This window comes from Apiospora kogelbergensis, assembly GCF_038363985.1.
Source record: "Apiospora kogelbergensis strain CBS 113332 chromosome Unknown utg000005l_segment0_segment0, whole genome shotgun sequence".
NCBI classification, from domain to species: domain Eukaryota; kingdom Fungi; phylum Ascomycota; class Sordariomycetes; order Amphisphaeriales; family Apiosporaceae; genus Apiospora; species Apiospora kogelbergensis.
The window spans coordinates 1,677,046-1,700,243 of NW_027117422.1; the positions used below are offsets into that span (position 1 = coordinate 1,677,046).

General features: G+C 55.4%; 7 protein-coding genes across 7 annotated transcripts; 5 read left to right on the plus strand and 2 right to left on the minus strand.

Moving 5' to 3' along the window:
• Positions 1-69: 69 nt before the first annotated feature.
• Positions 70-8,824, minus strand: PG998_007127 (uncharacterized protein; the record flags this gene model as incomplete). Its single annotated transcript, XM_066873943.1, has 3 exons — positions 70-1,174; positions 1,243-1,560; positions 1,659-8,824. 3 exons carry the CDS (start codon positions 8,822-8,824, stop codon positions 70-72), a joined length of 8,589 nt encoding a protein of 2,862 aa, XP_066729888.1.
• Positions 8,825-10,100: 1,276 nt separating this feature from the next.
• On the plus strand, positions 10,101-11,512 carry PG998_007128 (uncharacterized protein; the record flags this gene model as incomplete). Its single annotated transcript, XM_066873944.1, has 2 exons — positions 10,101-10,318; positions 10,381-11,512. The coding sequence occupies 2 exons, from the start codon at positions 10,101-10,103 to the stop codon at positions 11,510-11,512; spliced, it is 1,350 nt and encodes a 449-aa protein (XP_066729889.1).
• A 473-nt stretch (positions 11,513-11,985) lies between these two features.
• PG998_007129 (NAD(P)-binding protein) lies at positions 11,986-13,125 on the plus strand (the record flags this gene model as incomplete). Its single annotated transcript, XM_066873945.1, has 3 exons — positions 11,986-12,090; positions 12,161-12,773; positions 12,848-13,125. The coding sequence occupies 3 exons, from the start codon at positions 11,986-11,988 to the stop codon at positions 13,123-13,125; spliced, it is 996 nt and encodes a 331-aa protein (XP_066729890.1).
• A 603-nt stretch (positions 13,126-13,728) lies between these two features.
• On the plus strand, positions 13,729-14,236 carry PG998_007130 (uncharacterized protein; the record flags this gene model as incomplete). Its single annotated transcript, XM_066873946.1, has 2 exons — positions 13,729-13,742; positions 13,786-14,236. The coding sequence occupies 2 exons, from the start codon at positions 13,729-13,731 to the stop codon at positions 14,234-14,236; spliced, it is 465 nt and encodes a 154-aa protein (XP_066729891.1).
• Positions 14,237-17,071: 2,835 nt separating this feature from the next.
• Positions 17,072-17,655, minus strand: PG998_007131 (uncharacterized protein; the record flags this gene model as incomplete). Its single annotated transcript, XM_066873947.1, has 2 exons — positions 17,072-17,407; positions 17,485-17,655. 2 exons carry the CDS (start codon positions 17,653-17,655, stop codon positions 17,072-17,074), a joined length of 507 nt encoding a protein of 168 aa, XP_066729892.1.
• Positions 17,656-18,519: 864 nt separating this feature from the next.
• Positions 18,520-19,419, plus strand: PG998_007132 (uncharacterized protein; the record flags this gene model as incomplete). Its single annotated transcript, XM_066873948.1, has 5 exons — positions 18,520-18,533; positions 18,600-18,699; positions 18,769-18,907; positions 18,979-19,187; positions 19,258-19,419. The coding sequence occupies 5 exons, from the start codon at positions 18,520-18,522 to the stop codon at positions 19,417-19,419; spliced, it is 624 nt and encodes a 207-aa protein (XP_066729893.1).
• A 2,173-nt stretch (positions 19,420-21,592) lies between these two features.
• On the plus strand, positions 21,593-22,279 carry PG998_007133 (uncharacterized protein; the record flags this gene model as incomplete). The annotated part of the gene is made up of 1 exon (XM_066873949.1): positions 21,593-22,279. The coding sequence occupies one exon, from the start codon at positions 21,593-21,595 to the stop codon at positions 22,277-22,279; it is 687 nt and encodes a 228-aa protein (XP_066729894.1).
• Between the last annotated feature and the right edge of the window lie 919 nt (positions 22,280-23,198).

The following is a 23,198-nucleotide window of genomic DNA, read 5'->3' on the forward strand; positions in this document are numbered from 1 at the left end:
AATCCCAAATTTCACCTCGCTTGATCCTTTGCCGCGTTGATACGGTCGACATATCTCCTCAAGACTTCCTCATCCACCAACGGGACAGGGTAGCTCTTCCCCCAGAACATGCTGCCCAACCGGGGGCCTCTTGAACATCTCTTGGGCTTCCGTGTCGCTCAGTTGATCCAGCACGGCCGCGATGCGGGCAAGAGGGCTACTTGGATGGGACGTTGCGTAGTCGAGGGCCTGTTGTCGCCACCTTGTGAACGAGACCCGGTCCTGAGAAGGACCGCCAGCAGCACGGGTCAGGGTCCGGGCAAAGTCATCGAAAGACGGCGCCTGCGCGTACAAAAAGTCCAAGTCGTAGCCGATACGTGACGGATCCTGCGTCGCCATAGTGGCGATGATGCCAGACAGGTAGTCGACGGGCAGCACAGCCGACATATCGGCGCCGTCCAGGGACGGGAAACAGCACGGCCCCATCTCGAGGCAGCCCGCGATCAGGTTGTGGAGGAAGTCGCCGCGGTCGCGCCGGAAGTGGCCGGTGGCCATGGCGGCCGTGACAAAGGGGAGGCGGTACACGACAGCCCTGGCGCCGCGCCACCGCGCCGCCGCCACCATGCGCTCGGCCAGGTACTTGGAGGTGGCGTAGCCGTACTCGCGGTCGGCGGGCCCGACGTCGTAGCCGGCGTACCTCGGGAGCGTCGCGACCGTCGAGACGTGGTGGAAGGTCTTGGGCCGGGACCCGCGCGACGCCAGCCGCAGCGCCTCGTGCGTGCTGACGATGTTGGGCCCCACGTAGTCGCGCAGCGGCCGCATCCAGTCGACCAGCGCCCCGGCATGGCAGACGACGTCGACGCGGTCCGCGAGGGCATCAAACGCCGCCTCGGCCAGCCCGAACCGCGTCTGCGCCATGTCGCCTACCACGGCGTGCAGGAGGGCCGCGTACTGCGGCCGCCAGAGGTCGTAGTCGGCGAGGGCTGCGGCGAGACGTCGCGCCCCGTGTTCTGCGTCCGGGGCGCGAACGAGCCCGTAGACGGCAACCCCACGGGCCATGAGGTCGTGAACGAGGTGGGCGCCGACGAAGCCCGTCCCCCCGTTACGAATGCGGCAGATGGTGTCTGCGGAGGTTGGCCGCTCTGAGACGCCGCGTTGCCAAACGTGATGCTTGGGTCCAGGCATCCCTTCTTGACTGCGTCTCTATAGTCTTCGGAAACAGTGGTCGTGCTTGAGGCAGGCGTTGCTATGCCGGATTCGGACTTATTCGACGAGTCTGCTGAATTGTCCAACACTTTGGCAAGCAGGAAACGGCTCAAAGATGTCAGGTTCGGGTGATCGAACACGATACTGGTAGGGAGAGATAGTTTGGTCAGGTTGGCCAGCTGGTTTCTTGTCAGCACAGCAGTCAAGGAGTCGACCCCAATTTGCTGCAATGGAACGCCCACGTCCACCTCATCTGGCGACGTGAACCCCAAGGTCTGCGCCACCGCTGCTCGGACCATATCCAGCATGACCGACGCTGAACCATCTCCAGGACCAGCCTCGGCCAAAGCTTTATGTAAGTCCCAGTCCTGGTTACTGATATCCCAAGCTGCATAAGAACGAGGGCCGGGCCCGTTGTTTTGACACAACAAGGACTGGAAAAAGGCGGTATCCCGCGCCTGCTGTTATAGTACCTTTGGAGACGCTCTAAGTCAAACCCTGCGGCTACGAGAAGTTGGTCGCGCCCATACATCGCCCGCTTGAGGAGTTCGAGACCATGCTCTGATGCGAGGGGATCCAGGCCAAGCTGAGCGTATCGGGCCAGTGACGTCTTGCTTAACTGGGCCGCCATACCCTCACCGACCCACGAGCCCCATGCGACGGAAACGGCAGGCAGACCCTGGGCACGACGCAGGTAGGCGAGGGAGTCAAGGAAGGTGTTAGCGGCGGCGTAGTTGCCCTGTCCCGCCGTTCCCATGGTGCCTGAGATGGACGAGAACAGGACAAAATAATCCAGGTCCATGTTCATTTCCTGTATCATATGGTGCAGATGCCAGGCACCGTCCACCTTGGGGGCGAAAACAGTATCGCAACGAGCCGGGGTGAGGGTGGAGAGGATGCCGTCGTCAATGACGGCGGCGGTATGGACCACGCCGCGCAGGGGCCGGTCGTGGTGAAATTGGGACAGTATGCGACGTACATCCTTCTCATCCGCTATATCACCGGCTACTATAGTAGCGGTTGCCCCGAGCTGAGTCATGGCAGTGACCAACGCTTCCGCTCCGGGTGCCGCCATACCCCGGCGAGAGACTAGCACCACTTCGGAGACGCCTTGGTCCTCCACGAGCCACTTTGCCACGCGCTGTCCGATACCACCCGTTCCGCCTGTCACCAGCACCGCACCGTCCCGCCGGAACGGCTTCCAGGGCGCGGCACGCTTTTGTTGTTGCGACACCCATGAGTCCACGCGCTGGATGCGTGGTATGAGCACGCGGCCGTGTCGGATGGCGCACTCAGGCTCTTCTTTTATTGCCGGGAGACTGGGGGGCAGGGACTGGACGTCGACATCTCCGTCGCCCAGATCGACCATGTGTAGTTGCAATTCCGGGTGTTCGTTGCATGCGACGCGCATCAAGCCCCACAATGGCGAGGCCCCGAGCCCCTTTATCTGCTCTTCGGGCCCGGTGCCGGTGCCGACCGCATTCCGTGTCACCCACACTATGGACCGGGAAAAGGTGCATTCTATCGCTTCCTGCAACAGTGCCAGCGCCGTGTCGGTCAAATCCCGTGCCCGTCCAAGCACATTGGTGTTGTCAGATGGACCCCAGAGGCAGAGCAGCCCATTCATTTCTTGAGCTTCACCGAGGGTCGAGACGGATCGCCAATTCACACCAGCCGATGTAAAGGCCATTGTCACATCCTCAGCCCAAGGCACTGCACCACCTGGGCACCAAATTCCCCATGACCCGCTGAGGATGATGCGTTTGGCTTGTAACGGTACCCATTTCACATCGAAGGCGAATTGGCGGGCTGCTTGGTCAATCCCGCCACCGCAAGGGCCACTGGTAATACAACTTCGGGAATCATTATTGCTGCTGTCGCCAAGCTTGGCTCGTCCCCAGAGTCCAAACGACTCGCGCTGGAAGGGATAAGTCGGCAATTCAACTCGAGTGCAACGGGCAGGCTTGAAGTAGCTTGCCCAGTCCACGGAAGAACGTCGCAGATGCAACTCGGTGAGGCTTGAGAGAATGACATCCGCGTCATTCTTCTTGGGGAGCAGAGAGGGCAGCCAGCAGCGAGTTGCGGATGATTGTTTGTTGTCGGCCACGCAAGCCGCTCCTAGGCCGCACAAAACTGGTCGGGGCCCAACCTCGAGGAAGATATCGTGGCCGCGTCCGAGAAGAACCTGGATGCCGCGGCTGAAGTGGACTGGGTTACGGACTTGCTGGACCCAGTAATCGGGGTTTTCGAGTTGGCCAGCCTCGGCTAACTGTCCTGTGCTGCCACTGACGATGGGTAGTGTCGGTGGGTAAAACTGTATGGTTTCCGCGACAGCTCGCAGATCTTGTAGTATACCATTCATGTGATGGGAGTGGAATGAATGAGACACCTCCAGTGCTTTGGACCTCCGTCCCTTATTTGCGAAATGTGTCATTACCTTGTCGACGGCGTCCACATCTCCAGACACGACGGTCTGGCTGGGTGTATTGTGGCTGGCGATGTCGACCTTTTCCTGTACACCGAGCTCGTCGATCGCCGCATCCAATTCTACAGCGCTGACCTCGAGAGACACCATCTTGCCCTCTGTTCTGACACTCTGCATGAGCTTACCGCGAGCCGCGACCAGCCGGCAGGCGTCGGACAGGCACATGACGCCGGCGACGTGGGCTGCCGCCAGCTCTCCAATGCTGTGGCCGAGCACCGCGTCGGCTTGCACGCCCCAGCTCTCCCACAGGCGCCAAAGCGAGACTTGTAGGGCGAAGAGAGCCGGCTGGGAGTACTCGGTAGTCCGCAACACGCCTGCGGCCTCACTGTCTTCATGGGCCCACATGACGTCCAGCAAGGGCAGTTCCAACAAACTTTCGAATTGGCTGGCAATCTCGCTCACCGTTTGACGGAAGACTGGGTAGGAGCTAGCAAGCCCCTTGCCCATCCCTGGCCACTGGCTGCCCTGGCCAGTGAAGAGCATAGCTAGGCGACGTTCACCACTGCCGACATCGCCGCGAGGAATCGAAGGGCTGGGCATAGGTTTGGTTAGGTTCTCGAGTTTTGCCTTGTCTTTGGCAAGGAGAACCATGCGCTTTTCAAAATGGTTGCGAGTTGTTGCTAGCGAGAAGGCGACGTCTCTGAGAGATAGATCCCTGCCTGGGCCGCACAGATATGTGTGCAGCCTCGACGCCTGTTCAGCCAACGCCGCATCTGTCCTACCCGACAACATCAAAGGCACGACTGGGGGTGAAACAGGGGTCATTTGTGCATTCCCTGTGGCCAGCGCCTGATCTGGGGCTTCTTCGACTATGAGATGGGCATTGGTACCGCCAATGCCAAACGCACTCACCCCCGCTCGCCGGCGCCGGCCATGACGGATGGGCCACGGTCTATTCTCGTTTACCAGGGCGATTCTTCCAGTCTGCCAGTCGATAGCCGAAGTGGGCTGGCCGGCATGTAGTGTCTTCGGTATGATACAGTTCTCCAGTGCCAGGACCACCTTGATCAGGCCCGCGAGTCCAGCGGCAGCTTGGGTGTGTCCGATGTTGGACTTGCCTGAGCCAACCCACAGCGGCTCAGCCGTGGAGGACCGGCCGCTACCACCAAACACCTCGCCCAGCGCAACCCCTTCGATCGGATCGCCTAGTTTCGTCGCCGTCCCGTGTGCCTCGACGTAGTCGATTTGGTCAGGCTGCAGTGCCGCCTGAGCCAGCGCCGTTCGGATCAGGCGCCGCTGGGCGGGACCGCTGGGCGTCGTCAGGCTGGGGCCCCGTCCGCCATGGTTAACGGCGGAGGCGCGGATCACGGCGTGGACGAAATCGCCGTCGCGCCGGGCATCCGAGAGCCGCTTCAGCGCGACCGCCGCCGCGCCCTCGCCGAGGCCCATGCCGCCTGTATCCTCGGCGAAGGCACGGCAGCGGCCGTCGGGCGACAGGCCGCGGAGCCGGCTGAACTCGATGTGCAGCGCCGGGGTGAGCAGCAGGGCCACGCCGCCGGCGAGCGCCAGGTCGCACTCGCCGCGGCGGAGCGCCGCGCACGCTAGGTGCGTCGCCACGAGGGATGCCGAGCACGCCGTGTCCACCGTCATGGCCGGGCCCTCGAGCCCGAAGCTGTACGCCACGCGGCCTGACATGGTACCTCCCGCCAGCCCCGTACTGACGTAGCCGTCGAGGGAGGCCGGGTCGCCGTCGGCGGCGGCCGAGCCGACGTTGGCCGCGGTGGTGCTAACGCCGATGAAGACACCCGTCGGGCTCCCGCGAAGCTGCTCCAGCGTGTATCCTGCCCGCTCCAAGGCCTCCCAGCTCGTCTCCAGCATGAGTCTCTGCTGAGGGTCGAGTGTGCTTGCCTCGCGGGGTGTGATGCCGAAGAACGAGGCGTCAAACGAGTCTATCGAGTCTAGGAACCCGCCTCGTCGGCAATAAGATGTGCCAGGTACCAGCGGGTCAGGGTCGTACAGTGCGTCGGCGTCCCAGCGGTCTTTTGGGACGTCCTGAATGGCGTCAACCCCTTTCTCAAGCAACTCCCAGAAGTCCTCGGGGGTTGCGACGCCGCCGGGCAGTCGACATGCCATTGAGACGATGGCAATATCTTGGTCTCCTTCTTCTTCTCTCTTTCTCAGGCCCCTCTCAAAGACATTTAGCTCTGAGCTATTGTGCATCCCATTGGGCCGTGTTGACTCGAGGTATGCCGCCAGTGTTTGAATTGTGTGGTGTTCGAACAGTTTCGCTGTCGATACTGGATGGCCCAGAAGTTTCTGTAAAGCTACTTGTGCGCGCACGATACGTACAGAGTCGCCGCCGATTTGGAAAAAGTTTTCTTTGATTCCAAAGCGGTCATGTCCCAGGATATCGGACCAGACTCCGACAATGTCGTGTTCCATTTTCGTGTTTGGTGGGGTGATGGTTTCCAGAATCTGCTCCGTGGGATCTGGTAAGGATTTGTGGTCAATCTTCCCGCTCGAGGTCAAAGGCACCTTATCCAGCTCGACAAAGAAAGCCGGCATCATGTAGTCTGGCAGGCGGTCGGCTAGCCAGGGCCTCAACAAGCGGCCAACAGACACCCTGGCTGGTTCTCCTATTATGGGCACATTCGCATATTTCGTCAGCTCCCCTTTGTCGATATGTCTGGCTTCGTGAAGTGTCAAATCTGGCACCAGGGTAGAAGGCCAGAACACTGCATCAAGGCTCCATAGATCTCCTGAACGGCTGGGGAGTAATGCTAATTCCAAACCAAACTCTTCCGCGAAGTCCATGAAAGTGCCAACATCAACCCAGTTTCGGCTGGATTTGGTATCATCCGTGGACATGCAGGCGCCATGTGCTTCGCGCAACCTTCCATTAGGGACATTGTTGAGTCTTAATGCATTATTTCCAAGTAGTGCCAGTTTGCTCCGCAGTAGTTCGAATTCGCGGTCTTCTTCCTGCCAATCGTACTGCTGGGCACCGACGGCCGCGTCATTTCCATCATCTCCATCGCCAATGTGAAGGGTGACATCGAATCGATACCGGCTCATTTCGTTGGCGTAGCGGCCGTTGCGCAAAGTCACATCGACTCTCTTGATTCTGGGAAGCAACGTGGGCAAGTTGGCGAATAACTCGGGGGACACGACGAGCTCTTTCTCCGAGCGTGCTGCATGCGCAGCACGCTCGGCCAATTCGGCCGCAGGAACTGGCCCGTCGGCACGGGAAGCAATGATGTCTGAGTGGAACGTCTCGAGCAGCGCCAGGTTGCGCAAGTCGCCCAGGTACACGCGGCCCTCGCCGGCGACTGCACAGACTGCCCACTCGATGACTGAAAGGAAGTATTTGAGACTGGGGAAGTACTGCGCCACAGAGTTGATAATGACGGTGTCGTAAGAAGTGTTGAGGAGCTCGGGCAGCATGTGTGCCTCGGCCTTGTCGCAGGTTACGTGCGGCATGGAGGTGATTAGCTTACGCGTAAGCTCCACTGCCTTGTCGGAGGCGTCGATGGCGTGGAACGCCCGGCAGTGCGGTGCGAGCGGGAACAGCAGCAGGCCGGTGCCGGAGCCGATCTCGAATACACGCTCCGGAGAGTACGACAAAAGCCGATGGACGGAATGCGCCTGCCAGTCGCGCATCTCTTGGGGCGAGAAGGGTTGGTTGTCATAGCTACTCTGCCAACCGGCGATGTTGAAGACGGTGGAGTCTCCTTCGGCAGTATAAGCATGGCTCAGGACGGCGGCCCACTCGGCAACGGTACGAGAACTATCCACGTCGGCGGGCTCGTATGTTTCACCTCCCCGAACGCAATAAGCAATGAGCTGACCTCGGCGGTAGGAAACGACAGCGCTGGAAATATCGTCGTGATCCGTGATTGCAGCCTCAATGTCGCCCACCTCGACTCGGTGGCCTCGAATCTTTACTTGCCCGTCCGCACGACCAAGTATATTGAGCGTTCCAGGTGCCACGAAACAAGCCAGGTCGCCTGTCTGGTATAGCAAGCCATCATGGATTCCGTTGGCGATGAACTTCGACCGTGTAAGGTCATCGTTATTATGGTAGCCTTTGGATACTCCAGCACCGCCAATGTATAACTCCCCGGGACTGCCAGCCGGGACGGGAAACAAGTCTTCGTCTAGTACGTATACTTGAACGTTCTTTATCGGGCTTCCGATAACGGGATTGGTGTTGGGCACGACCTTCCAAAAGGTGGTATACACGGTCGTCTCCGTCGGCCCGTATCCATTCCATACCGAGTCTCCACAGTCAAGGAGCCGCTGAGCAAGGCGCCGGGGCAATGTCTCGCCACCACAGATGATCCGGGCAAGTCGCGGTCTGCCTCGCCAGCCAGCGTTCAGGAGCATCTGCCAGATCGTAGGCGTCCCCTGCATCATGGTGATTCGGTGCTGCTCCATCAGCCGTATGAGCTCACCGGGGTCCCTGGTCTGGTGAGTGTGGGCGAAGACGGCCGTGGCACCACTGAGTAACGGAAGGTAGAGATCCGGGACCGCCATGTCAAAGGTGACGGGGCTGACGGCCAGCAGTCGGTCTGATTCGTCGCACCCAGGCTCCTGTTGCAGGGACAACAGCATGTTGCACAAGGATCCATGGCTGACGCGGACACCTTTGGGCTGGCCAGTCGATCCCGAAGTATAAATGACGTAGGCTAGATCTTCCGGGTGTAGATCTGGTGATATTGAAGGACTGATGGCAAGGGTGGTGGAGCTGATCTGACGCCTCGCCACATCGAGATTTAGAGAGTCACCGCGCCAGAGGGAAACGGCTTGCTGGGTTTCTGTGGTAACTATGACTATCTTGGGTGCGGCGTTGTTCAACATGTGGTTGATACGCTGCAGAGGGAAGGTTGGATCAATGGGGACGTATGCAGCGCCTGTCTTGAGTACCGCAAGGAACAGGGCAACTAGCTGGGCTGAGCGAGGCAGCGCTATGGCAATAAGATCGCCGCGGCCGATGTGTTGCTGCAGCAGGACATGTGTAAAGTGATCTACGAGTGAGTTGAGCTCCTCGTACGTCAGTTGGGTGTCTCCGCAGATGACTGCCGTTCTTCTCAGGTATCTGAGCACTGCACTGGCAAAGAGCCGGGGCAAACAATGGTTCAGCGTCGTGCTATCCGTGGCAGAGCCAAAGACGTGCGCCGGATCAAGCCCCTCCTCTGGCCGGATGGTGCTCATTTTTCTCGTCTATAAGAAAATGGATAGTATAAATTTAGATCTCGTCATACTTGAAAAAAGAAAAGCAGCTTCATGGTAGTTTTATATACATTTCCTTACATCTTTTAGCTAGAATTACTATAGCTAGCCACGTTCGATGTATCGCTGAGCGTCGTGGTAACGCGTATCTTAGATAATCACGGATGGGTATGAGATGGTTAGATGAAAACGTTAGCCTAACTGATTGGGCGGCTTGGCTGGTGAGGATAAAGCCCTTCCTGGCCGGTGTTTTAACTAGTATTTGCAATGGCAGGGGTCCTTAATCCTATGACAACTCAAACCCCTGTCTATCCACCAATACTATTTCCACATCGTCCATCAACGGCCTAGTGTGGTAGATTGATTAATTACATAATGGAGGCGCCCGTGGGTTGTGGTCAGCGCATTTGGAATTTGTTCTTTACAGAGCCCCGATTTCACATTCCGGCCTCACTTCTTACCTCATCCATTCGAAGTTACTTCAAGCAAGAAAGCCGTGCCGGTGTTCACATAACAATCGTTGGCCGACATCACCGAGTCTGACGCAACATGACTCACCCCCGGACTCATTCCTTACATGAATAAATGAACGGAGGCACCGCAGCGGCGCAGCTACACTTTTGGGACAACTGAAAGCTCAACCACGGATAAGTTTCATTGACTCATAACGAAAGGGGAGTATATAAGCAAACATGTGCTAAATGACTCGCGAGTTGCCAAGGCCCTATGAGTACTCGCAGCTCACGCAATGCCATGTTTCGTTGAGTTTTCTCAACCAAAACCCCTGTTTTGTCTTATACATGGGAAGCCGCGTTATTTTCGACACACATGACTTTCCGAGATGGGTTTACTGTTACGCGTGGTGGCGGGAATAGTACGCCAAGTCAAGCGAAATACTTCCAGTATGAATATTTGCTTACCTACACTTGGAGGGCGGCCAGTTGGGCCCGGTCCACATGCACCTAAAGCAAAGAGCGAATGTCAAGGTAGCACGGAAATTGGTTGGATTTATAAAAAGACGCCATGAGAGTGAGTGGACGCGAATATCAGTATTGAAATTCTTCACCTAGTGTGCACTACCGAGCACTGTAAGTTGCACGTGTCTTTGATCATTGTCCAAGATTGTATCGCATCTGAACTCACGTTATATTTCTCGAGCGCTCCATAATTATTCCCCTCATCTTCTGTCTTCTGTGCCTTCTCTTCCCCCTCATCGTTTGCTCTTCTTTGTTACCACTGATGAGTCCATCTACTAACCATGGGGGACCACGTTGATTCTACCAAGCCCCCTCCTGGATGGACTGCGTCAAGTCATGGGACCATTGCTCGTCCCCTTGACTTGGTCGAAAACTGGCTGCATGACAGAGCCAGGCGGCCTGGAGTGTTACCGCATCGCGAGCCTGATGCTATAACCCAATGCCTGAAGCTCAAGTTTCCCAAGAGGATCACGGATCCCACTCCCTACCTGGAGCGTGCGTGGAGCGCCCTTGTCCACGTGTACCCCATCTGGCATGCGCTTTACCCCCGTTCTCAAAAAGGGGCCCCGACGGAGGGCCAAGCATCACCCTTGCACCCTTAGACGCGGCAGGCTGGCTAAGAGAGACTTTCCACGTGAATGAGGGCCCCCACGCCATCTTCGACGACATAGATGCTGCCGTCAGGAAATTCCCTGCTGCACCGACTCCATCCGCACACTGGTTCCCTTCGTCTTCGCATTTTCTCATCCGCTCCGGCCACCTCCGAGTGGACGGGGTCGGCATATTGTCCGTCACCGATACTCTTTTCAACCTAGTTGCATCAGTCTGCCAGATGGGGCTGGACGTCGCATTGGAGACGTACGCATCGGGGATCCAGAAGCCCGCTTTGCCTCCGGGCATCGACCATATTCTGGGATTGAAACCCATCCAGGGTCCCACCCCCAAATATGTCGAGGATGCCATTCGCGGATTGGAGGAAGAGTGGAGAAAGGGCATGAAAAGCATCACATTTCCTTTACGGGAAGGCTCCGAAGGCGCCAAGATTGGCGACTCCAGGCAACACGTACTCGCGTTTGATGAACCTATCAGCAAAGCCATTGCCAAGGCCTGTTCGGGCCTGGGCGTCAGCGTCTCGGCTGCCGTGCACGCGAGCATCATCCGTGTAGCCTTGACCTTTCCGCAACACCCCGAGGCCAAGAATATCCTGATCACCCTGATTGTGAATCTGCGCCACCTCCTCCCCACCAAGTACCACGCTCCCGAATACCGGACGAGCCCTTGCTGCTACATCGTGCCGGCCTGCATCACCGACATCGCCGACAAGAGCAAGCACTTCGGCGAGCTCGCCAAACTCATCAACGGCGTGTACCAAACCGATCTCACGAAGCTTGCCACCGATGAGGCTGGGAAGCCCATCAATTTCCTGGAGTTCCTCCAATACTATCGTGAGCGTGAGGCGCAGATCTTGGACGCCGAGCCTCCAGCGGACTGCCCGCCGTTCCATCCCCCCAACCTCAGCAGTGTAGGGATCCTAGAGTGGTTTACCAAGTTCACCTTCAAGCTGGACGAGAACTCCGACGAGACAGTGGAGATCGAGGACTTGTGGGCAGCGATAGAGATGGTAGATCCAGTGGCTGAGTTTCAGCTCTACACGATCCGCAACAAAAATGCGACTGGCTCTGTCTTTCAATGATGCCTACTATGAGGAAGACTTTATGTGGGATATCATAGGGAAAGTGCGAGACGATCTTCTCAAGGAACTGGGTATCCCGTCCGGAGGCTACACTGCAAGATTATAAGTGCTCAGTGATGCAATAGGTAGGCTTGATACTAGATCTTTTAGCAGTAATATGAGCGCGATAAAATGTGTGGCAAAAGAGTTGGGTTATCAAAAGTCGTTTCGACAACATTTTATGTATATAGTTTCTATTGCTCAGGTTTATCGAATAGAAAGTAGTCAAACCAGACCTAAAAGAAAGAAGAAGAAAAAGATGGAAAAAGATGGAAAATAGGAAGAATCCATTAGCTGCCATCGAAAGCTGTTTTTAAAGTCTTCGAGCAGGACGGTTGGTATAGAAACTTGCCATCTGATTCACTGTCGAGAAGTGCATGTTGTTGCCAGCATACTGTCTTTGATTATCCATCCAACACTTCTTCCGCGCTATTATGGTGGTCGTGGCTGTTGCTGGCGGCACGGGCGCCGTGGGTCGCACTATGGTCAGGGCAATGGTTGGCTCTGGCCATCACAAGGTCTACGTGCTATCCAGAACTGTAAGTAGATTCACTTCGTGCTCCGTCTTGGTGTGACTTATCTCGATAACCGGATAGCGATGTCTCGCAGGCAGACACGGTTGGCGACGGCGGCGACTACGAACGGCCGAAACATTTACTCGTCGACTACAGCAGTGTCGAGCAGATTGCGGTCACGCTTCGACATCATCGCATCGAAGTTGTAGTGTCTGCTTTGCTCCTGGTCGACCAGCAGGCTGCCGAGTCGCAGGTCCACCTCATCCGCGGTGCTGCTCTCTCGGGGACCGTGACCAAGTTCATCCCAAGCGAGTTCCATTTGGATTTTCACGCGCCCATCCAGGGTCTTGATCTCTTCATGAAGAAGTTCCAGCTCGAATCAGAGCGAGAGCTGGAGCGCCAACCACAACTGACATGGACCCTGATCCGCAATGGGCTTTTTCTCGACTATCTTGGCACGCCATTCCACCCCAAGGCTAAGCCCACAGAGCTGATGCATTGGTGCATATTTATCGACTTGGAAAACGAAGTTTGCGTCTTTCCCGGAGACGGCACCAAGGTGATGACTTTCACGCACTCCAGCGATCTGGCTGCCTACGTGGAGCGCCTAATTAGCCTTCCTGCCGAGGACTGGCCACGCCATTCGCTCATCAAAGCGAACAGGCTCCAGATCAAAGATTTGGGCGGCATCGTGGCCAAAGTTACTGGTGGGTAACCTCTGAAGACCATGGCCTGGCCTGGCAAAGCCCCGTCCTACTAACCTTGTTTCCATTGCTCATAGGGCGCAACTTCAGGACAGTCTATGATGCGGAGGAGGCAGTGCGCCGGGGCCAGATTACCCAGTTGCCTTTCAACAAGGCGTTGTTTGCCGACGAGCAGTGGGGTGACCTGTACCGGCTGGTCGAGAAAGAGGCAATGCTCACACTGTTGAGTGATGGGTACGACGTGCGGGGGAAGGATCTCGCGGAGCTTCTTCCGGGGGTGCAGACCACGAGCGTCGAAGACTTCTTACGACAATGCTGGCTTGTCAAAGAGGATGGTTCGGGTAATGCCGTCTAAGGGGGGACCCAGAATGGGCGGAGGTTTGGTGGCTGGTCGATCGTCCTACCAGCGATGCGGGTGAGAAAATAGTTTGATGTTTAACGTAAATAAAATAAAAAGTTGTTTGAGGGTTGACCAGCCTAAATAGCTAGCGTAGGGGAGGCGTTCGTTTCCGTACCAGAGGTCCGTTCCGCCCCTACAGTGGAGGTGGAGGCTAATGATATCCACCAGTGGTGTGGGAACGAAATGACATGTCTGCTTGGTCGATACGCGAGGCGATGGCATAATTCTCTTACTCCGTAGGATGCAGTGTCATTGCAAGCGTTCCAACAAAGGATCAAAGCAATCAAAGCACGTTTAACATTGGTTATCCATGCCCAATCCAGTACCCACGAGAGACGTCAGGTTTGCCTCAAGCCCCAGAGCTTCGCGTCCTGAAGTACGGCAGCCACCTCCTGACTCGTACATGTCTCACCCGCATATATCTTCTCCCCGATTGGTCTCACCAGCTCGAGAAGTTCTACCACATCGTGGTGATAGCCCCGAATATGCTCCACGAACCCACTCAGTTGCTTGAGCGTGACACTCGTTTTCAACCTGCAGCGAAGCCAAAGACACAACATGTCAGTTTCCAAGTATAAAGAAAGGAAGAGAGTGGGGAGGACACGCACACCATAGCGACCACCTTGGCGGAGCACAGCAGCAAGATGCCTTTGCCGAGACCGCTGGCCAGTATGATCCACCGCTTGCCGTACCTCTTGCGCTCGTGGAACTTGGCCCTGAGGGCCCTGCGCCGGGCCTCGCTAAGAGAATTCCAGTCCCGGTGGAGCTGCCGCATTATCTCGTCAATGATGCAGGTCGCGTCGCCCCGTCCCGTCGTGCTGCGTTTTCTCTTCCCGCTCGCTTCGCGCCGCCGCAATCCATCGTGCACGCGCAGGTATTCCAGCTGCAGCCGCATAAGGGCGATGCGGCCGTAGACGGCGTCGGCCTCCATCCGCGCGTCCAGCTGGCACACTGCGCTGTACGCCAGTCTCAGGCCCTGGAAGTCGGACGCTCCCGAGGACCGTCGCTGCTGGCCTTCCGGGGGTGCGCAGATCGCTGCCGCTCCTTCGCCGCCGCCGGCGAATGAGCAACTAGGTAGCATTGACTCGAGGTAGTCCAAGTAGTCCGCTCTCAGTATGTCTCTGCTATCCCGTATGACGGCCCGTCCGAGGCTGATCTGCTGTTCGGCGCTGGCAACACATTGCGACGAGCCGATACTGCCTTGACGGCCGGGGCTGCTCTGGGCCCAGTCGTCATCTGGATCAAGGTGGTGGAATGACTGAATATCTGCCTCAACACAATCCAACGATTGTGAACTTGCACTGGTATATACGTACGGGATTGGCAACATGCGGCCAACCGCCCATGTCTCACCGCTGTACGGAAGTCCTTGGTCAGTTTGGCTGCCGATTATCTCAAATGATGACGTTTCGAGGGTAGATGGGCTCCAGGCACTGTTCTTTTCAAGAGGGTTTGTCAGCTACGTAAATACATTTTAGAGCTCAACGCAGGCTCAGATGCCAGGGGCCCAGTATTTCCATTCTTTCGCTCACCAGCAGTGTGGGTTCTATTTCGGGTTGAGGACCGAATAGCTCCAGAGCATCTTGGATGCTGGCGTCACCGATCGAGTGGCTCATGTCCACATCTTGGTATGCTTCTAATTTTAGTGAAAGACCAAACACGTGCAGCAATTAGACGGCGGAAGGATGATGACTGACCATGTTCGACCACGCCGGTAGTATTGAAATCGTGGAAGGAACCGAGCGATATAGTACAATGCGTTGACGAAAGAAAGTTATAATCCGAGCACATGGATCCGTATCCAGAGTCCGTGGCCATCGAATCGGGCCTACCGCCGCAGCTGCTCGATGTAATGGTAGCTTCGAGCACCAACTGGCGAGAGGGTCCCGAGGAATGGTCAGCCTTCTCGTGGACGTGTATGCTATAGTCACCTATGAAGTCAACCGAGTGATTGTCCAGGAACTTCCTCAACTGGGAGATCAAGTCGAGCGGTGTGCAGCTACCGTGCCGGAAACCATCCATGATGGGTTGTCTAAGTTGAGAATCCACCTTGCTATTTACCCCATCTATGGTCGGCTGTGAGAGAGAGCGAGGTTTTGGCCGGGTACTAGCGAGATCTTGCAACGAGAGTATAGCGCTATTATCTTCAACTGCATTCTTACATTACTATACTTATATAGTGGGGTCCACTGCCTGCCATGTTGCCAATGGAGCAAGGCCGTGGTGCAGTGGACAAACCTTTGACAAATTGCCGTTCTTTACCATGGATGGACGGCAGGCTTGTTTCTCTACAATCAGCTGCATGATCACAAATGCGTACCAGCACAGGCCTAGAGGTGTAAGCAGCCAAGGTGTTGAGCTTGCTGGACAGTTGCGATGCCGTATAAATAAATGGGCCGGTCCCTCAATCCTCATTTCTTGGCGTGGTAAGTAGCAATATGTAGTGAGATTTTAGTCTATGTATTACTAAAGTGAATCTATCCCTATCGTCCCGCGTGGGAATCAATAGGCCTTTATTTCTTTACTATATTGTTAAGAGGTACCACGCTAGCCGCTTCACTTGGGGGCCTTTTGCGTATGACCTTGACCTCTCTAGTGAATACAATTAGTATACTGTGCCTTTTATACTTTTAAGGACGTGGTTTTCGAGATGGAGACGTGGCGTCTGTGGTCGGAAAAGGCTCGTGAGTCTCTTACTGTAACGGACCGGCGCGACCCTGTGAATCTCAAGTTGTGAAACAGAGCACATGGTGACAAGGTCATGCTGGACAGGTTTCCTCGCGGAAAATAGGTCTGCATGGTCGTGGACTGGGCGTCCAAGTAGGCTTCGGACAGTGAGCAACGCACGGTGGTGGGTACTATAGACTCCAGCACAGAAATACCGTCCACCAGGATTGCGTCGACGTCACACGCGGCAAGAAATCTGGCCAAGATGCATTAGTGCTTGATACCTTGGATACGTCTTGCCGACGGCTTATGCTACCTACGCGTAATAGTCGTGGTAAAACTGTTGGATGTCGTGTGGCGACACGGTCTTAATCCCGACAAGGGATGGTGATTAGGGATTGGACCTTTCATATCGCTCTACATGGATGATATGATATATGTGGCGGAGACATCCTTTGGCCTCCTCGGACAGTCCACCCTAGTAACCCAAGATAGGGGGCGAGATGATGACATTCCGTACCGCCGAGTGCCAGTGCTTAATATCTCGGACGGAGTCTCTCAGCCACTTCTTGAAACCACGCGGACTCGCTTCGAAGTCGATGAGGCCCGCTTGAAAACGACTGGATTGATGCTCGTCGACGTGCTGCCACACGTCGTAAAGGACCAAACCATTTACCCTGATGCCTCAAGATTCCAGTTCGTTTGAGGATTTTGCTATTTGGGCCGATGCCGATTTGGGGACCTGAACTCTGTGAACCACGACCTTTGTCTGTACTCAGGCTGGTTCTTACTGCAGGGTAGCCTGTCTATCTAATGAGGATCTATAGCATCACCACGTTGCAAGTCGTCCCGTGGCTTAGGTTCGTTTGAGCTAGCATAAAACTCCCTTATTAACTACAAAGTCGTAGCGAGTGTAACACGCATTCGTCGCCGGCGGAGACGATGACTCTGCCGTAACCTGGGGCCGGCCTGTCATTCTGGACCTGTAGATCACCAACCAGAAGCTAAGAAGTGGTTAAAACTCTCTAAACGGTAACGTAACACGTAACAAGGGAGAATCAGGAAAAATAGAGTACTTGCCTACCTAGATCATTATGGCACCCTGGTTGTTGTCGCCAAAGAAGACCAGGGTGTCTTGAAAGCCACTTCTACCAAGGAAAAGGATATTCTGCCTGGAGGCTCCGAGAAACGAGGAAATCATCGCTTCGACATCAAGCCTAAAGTAGCTCGCTCCCTAATGCGGCGCCATCCACGATACTGTGTCCCGCGAGAGACCGAACCATCTGCGGATAAGAGTCACGGTCGTCAGCGGGTGTCCGTCACGTTGATGCGGAGAAAGTTGAGTACTCGAAATCAGGTGCTTCAAAACGCCGCGAAGGAGGAAAAAGCCCAAAACCCACTTTACGAAAGCCCCTCCAAAAGGCGTTCCGAACATGAACTGCTTGTGTCCGCGCGCTGGGACTACCAGGACCTCCACCATCCACGAGGCAACAGCGGGGCCGTTGGCGTTTTTGCCCCGGAGGCTGCGAGACGTCAGCGCCGGGCTCAGATTGGGCACGTAGTCGGCGAGCTGCGGGGGCCATACACGCAGGATCCCCGGCAGTGATGGGGGCAGCACGATACTAATAAAAGGCGACCCGTTGTGACGTCAGGGGTGGCCCCGGGGTTTGAAGCCGCGCGGCGGAACAGGTAAGCGAAGCGGACGGGGGGCGAGGTGTCGACGGCTCGCTCGAACTGTAATCGGACCCTCCCGGGCGCGGGGTGGTTGTGCGGACGGGTGTCGGGGTCTAGAAGAGCCATACGGCTCGTCCGCGACATTTGCGGGAGGATGATCTCTTCTTGCCAATCCTCGGACGTAGTCGCGGCGTGACGAAGACGGACCTGCTAATCGCCGCCGGCGAGCGCGGCGTCGACGTGTACAATGAGGACGAAGAGCGTGACGGTGGCTATGAACTTGGATACCTGACCCAGCGGGGGATAGATTTGGATTTCTATGTCCATCCGAATCATATTGATGGGAAGTAAGATAGTAGTATAGCGATTTAGATGGACAGGAGGTACAAGTTATCAGACGGGAAAGTGACCCTCTTCTACCACCTCTTTATGCTCGGTTGCTAACCCACTCCATGCCGCTTATAATGATCAAGAATCATTTAAGGATACGGAGGAGTAAGTATATAATAGGTTCGATATAAAAAAGAAGATATACGAGCGTTAATTAATAATTAGCCTTCTTATAATTTATATAGTTAAGCGACCTAATGTACCCTTAGCTCCAGCTATTTACTAGACCTAACAATATTAATTAGATCTTAATATATATGTAGTATATTAAGCTAGTAAGATAATACTCTCTACTTCATAACTTCAGCTTGGGTATTCTCCTGGAATTGAAACTCGTACAGCTACGGCCGGCCTCTTCTCTAACGATGTAGCCGAGTCGATCCTTTACAGTTACGCCAAATTTCTAAGTCTTCTTATTTCCTAATTATCCTATATTTAAAAGGGTATAACTGTGTTATTACCGTGTGAACTTACAGCTGCTCAGAATGCCTCCAACAAGGCGGAAGAAGGCTCTAGCATGTTTACGCCCTGGCCTACAGTGTCAATGCCTAGTGGATGGGGGTTGCCAACAACAGGCTGGATGATGAGAGCAGAGCGAGTTATGTCCATGATTCTTGCATGACAAGATTGATGTGAGTTGAATTTTCTCTCAAGATTACATCTTACACAACGTTGTGACTGACATACGAGCCTCACAGCATCGCGGGATCCAAGACGCAGATCGCCAGGCAGAACAGCTACACTGCCATGCTCTGGACGCTGAAGACGGCCGTCTGCGCATTCTACTACCGACTCACGGTGAGATTGCTTCCTACTGAAGAGCGGAAAGTGTCATCAAATGGTACGTACTAATACATATTATGTCAGCATGCTCTGGCTGGCTACAAGTATTGCATCAAAATCGCCTTCGGCTTCATCTTCATCAGTTGGTTTACGGTGCATATGACGCTCTTGGCCGGCTGGTACCCCTTCTACAAGTACTGGCAGTTCTACCCAGACCCTGGAAGTAAGTCATCTCCAGCCGGGAAAGTTCACGCATATTGGCATCGTTGGTCATATTCTCTGACAAGCTCGCAGACTTTTGCCAGGCCGCTGTGTCGAGAACCTTCATCTTGACATTTTTCTTCCTCGACATATTGACAGATGCATATCTGCCATCGATCCCATTGCCGATGCTCTGGCGGACTGAACTTCCGAGACCAAAGAAGATTGACCTTTCGGTGGTGTTCTCGGGCGTCGTCTTCGTTATGGTTGCCGCGCTTCTTCGATGCTATTTTATCATGACGGTAAGTAAACAGCCACAAAAAGGTATCATGAAACGTAAAGCGCGCTGACTTGAGTTGGAAAAATGGACAGGATTCTAAGGATGGCGCCTCGCAGTCCGGGGTGTGGGCCTGTCGGGAGACGTTCGTCGCCGTAGTCACGTCGAATGTGCCGGTGATCTGGTCTTGTTGCCGGATCCTTCTCGGGCCCCGAGGCCGTATCGTATGGAGCTTCTCGTCGCGTTCTTCGAGATGAACGGATAACGTCGACAGCGGCGGTAGCAGCAGCGATGGATGGAAGAGTACCAATAAGATCACCCCCTCCGATACGCAGGAATCGCTAGTGTCGTGAAAATGAGGAAGGTTTGGGCAAATGATGACGGGGCGGGCTCACAGCCAGCAATTGTGTCAAAGCCGGCCAATTGGAGTCGCGGCAACGCGGCTAAAAAGAACAAACAATAGGAGGAGAAATAAGAAAATGGGTATAGAGAACAAAGGCAAAAAACACATCAATGGCGTGAGGAGGAACTTGGTGACGCTGCTATCGCGTGAAGCGCAGCTTGATCGTGGGTCGAGGAATGGAGTTTTGGACACGCGGGTGGATGAATGGCACCACACCAGGCGACGTAGTATTTCGCAGTTGGTCTTCACTCGACAGCCACCTGGAGCCAGTTTCGTCTCGGAGAAGGATGATGAGTCCTCTGGCAAAACCACTCAATCGTTGGACCCCAAGCACCCCTTCCATTTGTGACGGTATGTCGCCAAGTGACTCGGTGAATCAAATCCCTGGGGAAAGAGGAGAGTCAAGCAAGCCAATCCGTGTTGCCTGGTAGGAAGTGGGATAAAGTGCCACAACGTCGTCAGCGAGAGAGACGATAAAAAGCAAGGTAACAAGCAGGTAAGAACTTGAAAGCAGTCAATTAGCAGCATAAAGTCGGTGAAATCAGCAACGTTGCAGCGGGAGCAGTCACTTGACGTTGTCATGTTTGAGCCTCCTTTCCAGGCTTGGCGATAGCGGCGGGCAGAAGGCAGCCCTAAAAGATCAGCGCCCCCCCATTGCCTGTTTCACCCGCGCCCGTCCCTTCCAAAAATGCCCTATTCCTCAAAGAACCTCCGACATGGGCTGTGACAGCTTCTGACGAGAACGGTTTCTCCCACTTCTTTTACGGTACTTGGCCTGTTTGGCTGTCATCGTCAATGGGGAAAAGATATGTCAATGTTTCTATTGATAGTCGATATTGTCCGCAATTCCGTTTTCGGATGGACAATTGAGCCACCACCACGATGATGCAACGCGTCAGCGTTTCCCGCTTACTACCACCCTCAGCCTCTCTTGCAACCTGCAGCACGTCCCCAATGCAATGCTCCAAAACAATGCATCGTCACTCCATCCGTCCACCATCTGAATCTGTATCCCTTATCCCTCATCCGAACGCTTTCCGTCCAGACTTCGGACCACGGAAAAGTCTACGTATGGCTTAGAAGCAGCGTCAGCCCAGCTCTAATCCACAGTCATTACGCACGCTGATTTGACCGTCGCATTGGCGGCTGTAACCGGAAGTTTATTGCCCAGATGTTCCGTTTGGATTGCATCGATGCTTGGCCGGGCTGGTAAATGAAGAAGTTGAACGTCGTCGTCGTCGTCCGCAACTCCGCATCTGTCATCATTTTTCGACTGGAAACACATTTGGACGCCTGAACCTTGGGCCCCAAGGTTGGCCTTCCTTCAAATGCAGATTAGGCATTTGGATGAATCCCATGAGTAAAACTGAGTAGTCTACTGTCCGAGATCAGCCTGATCCTCATTAAGCTTAACTTTATGTGTAAATGTCTAGTCGAGCCGGCCAGCTCCCATGCAGCCGTACTGCTCATCAAACTGGCCAAGAGGGCTGTCTGCAACTCGACCCCGAAGGTCTGTCCGGATGCGTTCGTTTTCGTTCTCAATGTCCTGTTATGGAAGGCATATCAAATCCCGTGGGTATGACCTGTCGACGTGCAAGCAGGCATACTCCACGATTGATGGTAAGTCTTTGGAGGAACTCAGGGTGCGCATGTCAAACATAGGCCTGACAAGGGCCTCCGACTGGAAACCCGGCATGCTCAGCCCCCCCGGAGGTGATCAGTTCCACCGCAAGCGGCGATCCGGGTTTGGAAACAACACCTAGGGGGGCTCCAAGACTTGGCCATTTTGCCATGATGAGATGAGCAAGATGAGTGTCGAATATGCACATATTTAAATGCAAATGATTTGCACCGACCCATGAGACTTGTTTGCTGTTTGCCAGAAACAATAAACCTACCGATCATCATCATCATCCCTTGCATACTGCATCTACTTAACAGTAATCAATCGTACTCCCAAAACATATCGTCGCCACCATCCCTTACATAAGTCACTCCAGCAAGACACCCCTAAATCATCATCCAAAATGGTTCGCATCTCCGTCGCCGCTACCCTGGCCTTCGCCTTGACAGCCCTGGCCATGCCCAACCACCCCCGCAGCGGCCTCGCCGCCCGCGCCGCCGAGGGCAGCCAGAACGTGGGCAAGGGCGATGGCTCCCAGTTCATCACCGGCCAGTGCGCGGCCGACGCCGACTGCGCCTCGGGGTGCTGTGCTGCGGGCAAGGGCGCGTGCGCCGCCCGGGCCGTGGCCGAAGAAAACGGCGGGGCGGGCTGCGGCTTCACGAGCGCTGCTAGCGGCGGCAGGACTCCCACGTCCTCCGCCGCCGCCGGCGCCAGTTCCGCTGCTGCTTCTGCTGCGGCTGGCGGCAACAAGAAAACCCCCGTCTCCTCGGCCGCTGCAGGCGCCAGTTCCGCAGCGGCTTCTGCTGCTGCTGGCAACGGGAAGACGCCTGTCTCCTCCGCCGCCGCTAGCGCTAGCTCAGGCGCCGCGAAGAAGAACAAGAATGCAGGTGCCAGTGCTGCCGACGCCTCGAAGCCGGGTTCCCAGAACGTCGGCAAGGGTGACGGCTCCCAGTTCATCACAGGCGAGTGCACGAGCGACGCCGACTGTGCCTCGGGCTGCTGCGCGAAGCCCAAGGGCGTCTGCTCCGCCCAGGCCGTGTCCAACGTGGACGGCAAGCAGGGTTGCGGGTTCACGGGTGCCGCAGCATAAGCATGAGCATGTAGGACGTACGCACGCACGTACGTACACGCGCGCAATGTGTCGGCTTAGCTAGCGGAAGCTGTGTTTGGTTCAAGCAGGAACTCCTTTCGAATAATACCCATCTTTCTCTTATCATGACTTGTACTTAATCAGCAGGTTTCGTGGTGGACACACACATCCATATACACATCCACTCGGAACCCGGGCGGTCCTTTTGGCTGGGGGCGTTTTTTGGTTTGGTTGGAATGAGGGAGGGGAAACATGCCGCAGAACGGGTCTTCTGCCAGGAAAATGAAGCATGCATGGGGACAGATAGACCATACCTGCCATGACCAAGTCTTGAATAAGACATACGATTTAATGCTATTATTCACTTTATTTGCCCCCTTTCATAAGGCATTGTGCTGAGATGGATGCTCTCCATCCTCGTGGAGCGCCGACCCCACATAACCCCTCGATTGTTCTGGTGTTTGATCCGAACCGAACCTTGTGCCAGATCGCGTGCCACTGTGCGACCGTGCGACAGCAATGTCTTTGTGTGGCCTCAAGTCACGATGTGTACGGGAGTATGTCGGTCGAAGAGTTTAGTCCAGCCAGTCATCACTTGGCAAGGAAACGAGTACGAGGCGAGGCGAGGATAGTTCGGGCCTGACCAGCGAGAGCGAAGCTTCCTGCCGTCCCTTGCCCAAAGTTGAGTCATGATGTGTTGCGATATCGATGTCGATTCGATGCAGACAAGAAGAATGGGGGACGGATATGCGCGCGCAACGCAACGAACCGACCTGGCGGGTATTATGGCACCCCTCCTCCAGTACTCCCCCCTCCTCCCCAGCGCAGGCGGCGCGACACAAAAGCGGGCTTTGCGGGCTTTCCGTCCACACAAACACATGGCAGCATGGCTCTTCGTCTCTGGCTTGAAGACACCCAA